Source organism: Myripristis murdjan, chromosome 4 (genome assembly GCF_902150065.1).
Source record: "Myripristis murdjan chromosome 4, fMyrMur1.1, whole genome shotgun sequence".
NCBI lineage: Eukaryota > Metazoa > Chordata > Actinopteri > Holocentriformes > Holocentridae > Myripristis > Myripristis murdjan.
Window position 1 is genome coordinate 2,568,037 of NC_043983.1, and position 8,663 is coordinate 2,576,699.

General features: G+C 41.4%; 1 protein-coding gene across 1 annotated transcript; it reads left to right on the plus strand.

The window, feature by feature from the left end:
- Positions 1 to 178: 178 nt before the first annotated feature.
- Positions 179 to 4,109, plus strand: lim2.2 (lens intrinsic membrane protein 2.2). Its single transcript, XM_030049972.1, has 4 exons — positions 179 to 356; positions 1,326 to 1,466; positions 1,780 to 1,914; positions 3,990 to 4,109. Exons 1-4 carry the CDS (start codon positions 179 to 181, stop codon positions 4,058 to 4,060), a joined length of 525 nt encoding a protein of 174 aa, XP_029905832.1. The 3' UTR covers positions 4,061 to 4,109.
- The last annotated feature ends 4,554 nt before the right edge of the window (positions 4,110 to 8,663 follow it).

Genomic DNA, 8,663 nt, shown 5'->3' on the forward strand with positions numbered 1-8,663 from the left:
TTTACCATATTTTCAGAAGACACTGAACAGTTGGAACAACAGATCTTCAGTAGAATTATGTTCTGCTAATCCATGCAGGGCAGCCATGTGTAAATCACACCTGAGTACAACTTTTCTGCCTCTCCCCTCCCGTCTGGAAAGCCTTTAGGAGGACAGTGCTACCCCCAGCCTCTCCTCGATGCTGTACACATTAGCAGGAGGAGGCACGCTCTGCGGTGTGGCCGCCCTCGTGCTCCTCATTGTCTCCACAGCAACGGACTTCTGGATGCAGTACCGCTACTCTGGCAGCTCAGCCAATCAGGGGCTATGGAGGTTCTGCATCAACCACAAATGCCATGCCCACACCATAACTGTAGGTGAGTACATGGAACATAGTGACTGGATGATTTTTTTTTTTTTTTTTTTAAGGCCAATAACAGTATGTTTTGAGTCAAACCTGCAGACCCCAGCCAGGTTGCTTGATGTGGCACACTGGCTGGGGTGGCGTGGATCAGGAGGTAACATGGTCATCAGATAATTGGAAGGGTCGTGATTAATCCCTGGCTCCTCCAGAGAGTACATCTAACTGTCCTGGAGCAACACATTGAACCCCTAACCGCTCCTGATTGACTGCTTGGCACCCTGCATGGTAGCCTCTGCTATCAGTGTGTGAATGTGTGTGTGAGGGTGAATGATTGGTTGGTAGACTAGAAAAGCTGTATAGAAATGCAGTCCATTTATCAGCTGATACTTAGTGCCACAACCCTGTCTCCCAGAATTACGTTCCCATACAACTAAATTGCATTGTTTAATTAGATTTAGGCGTAAACATATTTTGCCACAGATTATATTTGTTACTGATGTCTTGTAAATATGTTTCTAATCAACATATCTTGCAAATCATGTTGGATGACATTTTTGCCAGTTTGGTCACCTCAGCCACAGTTATGGTTAGGTTAACAAAAGCTTATAAACACACTGGTGTTGAACTCAGGTTGCTTGGGTGAAAGTTGGTTGTTTGACCCATCTGCCACCACTCCTGCCTCCTAGCACAAGGTTTGAAACTGAAGGATTACAAATGTTCTTCTGATACGTTACAAACAAATGTAATCCATGACAAAAACACATTCACACTGAAAACATAATTGAGAATGCAGTTTAACTGTAATTTAAGTTGCAATGTAATTTTTAGCTCAGAGGCAATATGCAGTATCTTTAAATTTGAACATTTTATGCCAAAACAACTACAGAGCATTAAACAACAGAAAAATTATTTTGACAAAGTTTGACATTACCTTGACAAAACATAGGCAATGTGAGCTGGTCTAAATAATCTCTGTGCACAGCCTTCTGGGATGCGACGCGAGCCTTCATGCTGCTGGCGGTGCTGAGTTGCTTTGCTGGCGTGGTGCTCGGCCTGAGCGCCTTCACCAACGGCACCAAGAACAGGAGGGTCCGTACCGGCGGCATCGCTCTCGTCCTCTCAGGTAACATGTGGGGAGAGAGACAGTCTCCAACCCTCCACGTTATAAATGACAGTGGATTTACAACCTCATAAACTGAATCACTATATGGATATCAGGGCTGAATAACCTTTTTTGACATTTTCATTTAAATTTTTTTTTTTTATATATATATATAATATCCGAACTTTCCAGGTCTACCTGTTTGTATGGAGCCAGAATTATAGTATGCATGTGTTGGAATAGCAGTTTCTTGTTCATGCAGGTCTGTCTGTGCAGCATATTTATTTTCATGCATATGTTTTACTTAAGCGGGTCATTTTTCCCCTATCCACAGGTTTCCTGGCTTTGCTGGCTCTGGCCATTTACACCGGAGTGACGGTCACGTTCTTTGGCAAACGCTTTGTTGACTGGCGCTTTTCCTGGTCCTACATCATAGGCTGGGTGGCCATCATTTTGGCTTTCGCTGCAGGTATAAAAAAAGCCCTTTCTATCATCTCTCCACTGCTTTTATTTCTTTGTCACCACTTTTCTGTCATGCCTAATCATTCTGTGAGCAGTGATACAGGAATTTAAGCTTCATGTAAGCTGCCCAACAATACAAATGTCAATACAAGTGTCCTTAGTTATTCAAAAATTGTTGCTGCAGCAGCAGTGTGTGGACCCACACCTCTGTCAGGGGCGTGGGCCCACATACTATGGTGCATTTGGGTTCAATAAAAAAGTGAAGCTGCATGCCATTGTTTGGAGTCAGTGCTCACTCAGCTTGGGTGACTGGGTGCCCTGGTAGTCAGGCAGACTGTCCCGTAACTGAAAAGTTGCAGCTTCAACCTTTTGTCTTGCTGAAGTATCTTTGAGTAAGATATTGACACCCTACCCAGCCATTCATTATAAGTCTATAAATACCTAAAATGCACAAGGCCAATGATTTATTTTCATCTCTGCCAGACAGCAGCCTGCATTGTGTGTGTGTGTGTGTGTGTGTGTATCTGTCCACAGCTATTCTTGCATTCAATTGGGCCCATTTTGTGCACAGTTATGTCAGAATGATCAAGGACCTCTTGTAGTTGTGGTAATGCAAAACCTTTAAAAAAACATTTGTTCTCGCTACCGCTGCTCCTGTTTCACTCTCTCTCTCTTTCTCTCTCTCTCTCTCTCTCTCTCTCTCTCTCTCTCTCCCTCCCTCCCTCTCCATCTTCTTCTCTCTCTCTCTTTCTTGAACATTAGCAAAGGCAGAGGCACTAGACTGCGACCCAAATGATCACGCAGCAAACCTTTTCTTTTTGGGAAGTGCCAGTTCATATTCAACTTGAATGCATTCATGTGAAAGTCCAACAAGGTGTGCTGTATATTAACCCCCCCTCAAGGATCTCTTGGGGTTATGGTGATTCAAAACCTTTGAAAAACTTGTTTCTCGCTGAGCACAGTAGTGCTCTGAGTAGTGGGAATACACAGACAGTGTCAGTGTGTTTCCGCCTCTCCTCGTTGGCAGAAAAGGGGTAGCAGAAATCTCCATTCCACTGTGTGCACTCTCCTAGTTTTAATTTGAGGTTTGTAGGGGTTTGTTACATAACTAATATCTGTGAAAGAAATATTTGTAATTTTACTAATCATTCACACATGCTGTTGTCTGTAACCACCATTTTTTGTTCCATTTTCTGTTTTAACTGCATGGCACCACATATTAAGAGCATGTTTTCAAGATCAACACCTCTGAAAGCAATGTAGCAGTTAACACGACAGTGCTCTACCAGAAAAATCTTGTTGGAAGTATCCTTTTACCAAGACACCTGACTCAGTCAAGTAAGACAGCAGAGTTATGGCTCAGAACCTGACATCTGCCATAAAATGTGTGAATTTGCAAGCTGCAGATATTTCATAAAGGTCCTTATGGTCAGATGATGAAACGATGCAGGAAACACTTTTTATAACTTCCCTGGCCATCCACAGAGTCTGTAGTGTTAAGGGAGACTTTAAATTCAGTATAACAACCATCTCTTCAGCTGTAGCCACCAAGACAGATTCCTGTGCATTTGTGGTGTTTCATTTCAAAACCCACAGCTTCCTTTTTTGTGAGGGAGTGTGGGGGTGGTGGGCTATCGCCATGTTTATTTTTGCAGTGAGTAGTTCAAAATGACTCTGTCCAAAAACACAAACAAGCAAACAAACAAACCAAAAACTGTTTTATAAGATGATACATAAGCTGAATAATAAGTTGTTATTTTTTATATCAATCATTCACAAGAGTTGTTTTTTTTATTTTTCTTTCTTTTATTTATTTATTTTTATTTTTACATTAAATAGAAAATATCTACATGTGTTGTCCATCATTTATACACATTTCCCTGAAATTCAGCAGCACATGTTTGGGATCTTTGGAAACCATGGGATCTCCACTGGAATTTCAAATTATGTTCTGTGGGTCTGAACAGAGCTCAGCCATGTAGCATTCATTTGAAATGATGAGCCCGCAGGACTGAGGATGTCAGAGTCATTTAGATTATTTTTTGGATTCAATTTTAATTAACTGAGATTCTTTTCTTCCAGGCGTGTTTCAGCTCTGTGCCTACCAGAGGACCATGGCAGAACCTGCATCTCCAAACATCCCCGACACCTAAACCCAGAGAAACACACTAATTTACCTGCTACCACAGAGTTCACCACAGCTTTGGAAAGTACCTAAAATAGAATAAATAGAAACAGTAGACTCCTGTGTGGTTTCTCTGCAGCATTAACTTACAGACAGCAACTGACATTCAGTCAAGTAATACTTCTGTTTGCATGGAGAGAAGAGTGCATCGGATTTTAGCCACAATCCAAAAGACTGGCATTATGGTGAAGCTCCAACTGTTGCATCTCAAGTGTAATAAATTCATATCGAAACAAAGATCTCATTCCAAAATGAGGCATTGAATAATGTGACACCCCGTCCCCTGTTTGACAATAGACTATTATTGAAATTGTTGACTGTCAGTTTACAGATTACAGATCCCCATAGTATCATTGTCCATTTGAAAAGATATTTGTTGTCTGTCTCTATTGTTATTCTGGAGATAACAGTGAAAATGTGAAAGCTCTTATCAAACTAGTCATTATATATTATGTACAAGTGCTATTTTTCCACTGAATGAAATGACAGATTAACCTAACCCTTATTTTGCTGAAAATCCTCTGGAAACTCCTGTAAAATCCCCTTGAAGGGAGGGCTGATCTTTATTAAAAATAATTCAAACATCAACTTGATCTTGATTAAAAATAATTTAAATGTTGAGTCCAAGAATGCATTGAACTACCTCCAACATTTGCAGATCAGAGATTGTCCACTAGATGGGAGTTTTATTCCACATACAGAATCCATGAGTTTACAACATTACCTTTTTGATTCCTGGCTGAGGCTAAATGTGTTTCTTGCTCCCTAAATGGGCAAATATGACATATCTGCACTGAATTTTTGCTTGAGATACCACTAACTTTACAAGTCATTGCTCAACTTTTGCTAGAGCAAACCAAGTGAAGATATCTGCTTTGACATTTCTGACATTTTTTTTACTAGGAGAAATTCTAATTCAAGATATCTCCAATGAAATTTGAATGAATGTTTACTGTAATGCAGCCTTTAAACCTAGGAAAAGACAACACTTATGCTATATCATGATATTATAATATCTAAAATCCCAGATGTTATCCATTATCATGTCACAGTACTGATTTAATATCAATATGTCACCCAGCCTGACCAGGAAAGCTAGTTGATATATCTCCATCATAATGTGTATCATCAGCTGCATGCAGAATGGGATGGATGGGCTCAAACGTATCAGGGGTCATTTGCAGACTATTGAATCTCTAAGCGGTTTGAGCACAGGATCTGGCATGGTGATTCAGTCAGAAACAACTCTGCATCAGAGAGGTGACTGCTCTAACACAATTCATCAATGACATTTAACTTTGTATATTTGTATATGTTTGTATATCCTCCAACTATGTCTGCGTAGCCCACTGTTTGGCTTCATCAAATCTCCTCTGCACTTTGCCGGCATGCTCAAGCCGATTCGTTCTGCATTACCATCTTTAGTTCAGTTGCTTCATTTCATGTCTCTAGAACTCCACTGGAGGGATGGAACACTGTTCTTCCAAAAGATCCTGTACATAGAGAGGGATTTTATAGAAGGCCTATAGTGCACAAAACGCTCATTACAAATACAAATGCACGTTTGAGAGTTGAGTGGCAGTGCTCTACTTCTTCTCTGATGTGAGTATCTCAGAAATCCAAGCCAGAACTCAAAGCATTTGGCTACATTGTGGTTGGTGACATGAACACTAGATGTGGAGACAAGGTGAATGAGTTGATAGAAGATAGCAATAGCAAGTCTATTGATGAAACAGTAAATAACTATGGAAAGAGGATTATTCAGGTTTGCAAAGACAACAGGCTTTTGCTGGTGAACAACCTGTCGACAGTGTCTATATCCTTCCCTAGTCCTCTAACCTATCGCAAGAGAGACAAATGGATATCAGAAGTGGACTACTGCCTCATCACGGCGCGAGATATCACGTGTGTAAAGAACTTTGACGTAAACCAGAATACTGCAATGCCATCTGATCATGCCCTGGTCTATAGAGCTAGAGTTCCCAGAAAAAATAATTGATGCCAAAATCCTATTACAGCAGGCTCAAGATCTATGCAGGCATGTTATTATGACTCCTGAAGAAAAGTCTTGTTGCAGAAAACCAGTGCCTTTTACAAATATTGATGCAGATCGATTTGCTGGTATCATAGGTGCACTGAATGTTTCTACCATTGACTATGGCCGGAATCCAGATAACACAGGTATGTGGTTTGCAGAGACTCTATATAACTCTGCTGCCCAAAGCAGGCAAGTCACCCCCAGACATCAAGTATGCCCAAATGGTCTTTTACCAAGGGCGCAGCGAATACTGGAATGTGACAATGCTAGGATGCTGTGGCAGGCTATTGACTGGAGGGGGCAGTATTCTCCGGCCTCTAAACATGAGATGCCATCTGAACATGAATTCCAGCAACACATGGAGAGGCTTCTTGACCCCCCTGCCAGTGAGGACGAAAACCTGCATATGGAGGACTGGGAGGTGAACATACCACTATTGGATGACCCTATCACAACAGCAGAGGTGAAACATATGATTGACCATCAGTTGAAACCAGGGAAAGGAGCGGGCCCTGATGGGGTAAGCCCAGGACTGTTCAGACTACTACCAGGTGAATGGCTAATGTTCCTATGTACACTCCTAAACACCATCTTTGTAACGGGCTATCCAATGAGTTGGACCCCTGCCAGACTAATCATGCTATTTAAGAAAGGTAACCCTCTGAACTGTGATAATTACTGGGGAATAAGTGTGATCAATAGTGCAGCAAAACTGTATGACTATGTGTTGAACAATAGACTAATGGTCTGGTATAAGCCATCCAGGGAACAAGCAGGAGCCCAACCTAAACGAGGCTGTATTGAACACATTGTAACACTAAGACTCCTTATAGAATACAGTGTCAGAAACAAAGTGAAGCTGTACATTGCTTTTGTAGATTTCTCTAAAGCCTATGATAGAGTTCCCAGAGGAAAACTGTTTAAAATCCTTATGGGTTTGGGGTGTGGAGCTAATATGATTTTGGCTCTAATGTCAATGTACAGGGTGACAACCAGCATCCTGGGCTCTACCACAGTAACAGCCTCCATAGGTGTGACACAAGGATCCCCAACATCCTGCTTTCTGTTTGTATTGTTTGTTGACATTCTTATTAGAAAACTAAAACGATGTGGTGAGGATGGTCTGTTGGCATGGCTTCACGCACTTATGCTAATGGATGACACTGTTCTTTTAGCAACATCAAGAGACAGGTTAAGTGAAAAGCTGAGATGTTTACAGGAATACTGTGATGAGTATGGCATGGTCGTTAATGAAGATAAAACAAAGTTTATGGCTATACTGGGATCAGATCAAGACAGGCAGCCTATTTAGCTGGGTTCCTTTGTTGCAAAGCACTGTGATAGTTACACATATCTTGGAGCTATTTTCACTGCTAATGGAAAGGCTAGAACATCACTTGTTTGCATGTAAAAGAGAAAACAAAACAAGCTGATCATTTTCCTGTCTACTAACTATGCTGCCCCGTTTAGTGTGAAACTAAAGGTCTTCGAGGCTGCCTTTTCATCAGCAGTTCTGTATGGCTGTGAATGATGGCTCAGTGTCCCCTTGAAGCCAGTCGAGTCTCTCTACATGACTGCGGTGAAGTCCCTACTAGGGGTAAGAACAACTACACCGAACCTAACCTGTCTGATAGAGGCAGGACTCCCCACTGTAGAGGCCCTAGTGAGAGACAAGCAACACAGGTTTTTCAATAAGATGCAGCAATGACAAAGATTGCTTGATGACCCCTTGTGGTTTGTGCTCAAAATCACAGGACACAAAAAACGGCATGATGTCACATATAAATAACATTCTAGAAAAACAAGATCACATTGAATGTGACCGTAGAGAAATGATCAGAAAGCTGCGGGCACAGGAGGGGACAAGGTACAAGACTTACCAAGCCATCAACCCAGATATGACCATCCACCCACGCTATTGCAGAAATGCTCCTTTTACAGAAGACATCTGAGAATAACCTTCACCCGGTTCAGGTTATCTGCTCATAGGTTACGAGTGGAAATGGGGAGATGGAGCCGTACCCCACCTGAACACCGGGTGTGCTGCTGCAGGACGGGTATACAGAATGAGGAACACATACTCGTGTGTCCTCTTATACAAGAGATCCGGAAAAAATATGGACATTACTCTACCCAACTGAAGTCACTATTCATGAACTGACAAGAGACTTCTAATGATGTTACATGCCTGCCTGAGTTAGAGCATCAGCAAGTGGATTAGTGTTCTAAGTCTCTATTCTTTTATTGTGGTTATTATTCCATGAATGTCATGATTGTACAGTATCTGATTTTGGAAATTATCAAAAAATTGATATTTTAATGTTTGGACGCAAATGTTTTACATTGTTGTCAATAAAATTAATTAACTAACTGGAAAAAACTGATGTTGTCCTTCACTGTATTCTGGTCAAATGGAAAGCAATACAAAGGTATTCTGACTGATCAGTTCTATCCTGTGATGAAACATTTCTATCCTGATGGGAGAGGTTTCTTCCAGCATGACACAGCATCCACAACACAAGGGGGCTCACTG

Coding starts and splice junctions, on each gene's coding strand:
- lim2.2 (XM_030049972.1), top strand. CDS start 179: ATGCTGTACACATTAGCAGGAGGAGGCACGCTCTGCGGTGTGGCCGCC. Junction 357..1,325: donor TGCCCACACCATAACTGTAG/GTGAGTACATGG, acceptor CTCTGTGCACAG/CCTTCTGGGATGCGACGCGA. Junction 1,915..3,989: donor CATTTTGGCTTTCGCTGCAG/GTATAAAAAAAG, acceptor CTTTTCTTCCAG/GCGTGTTTCAGCTCTGTGCC.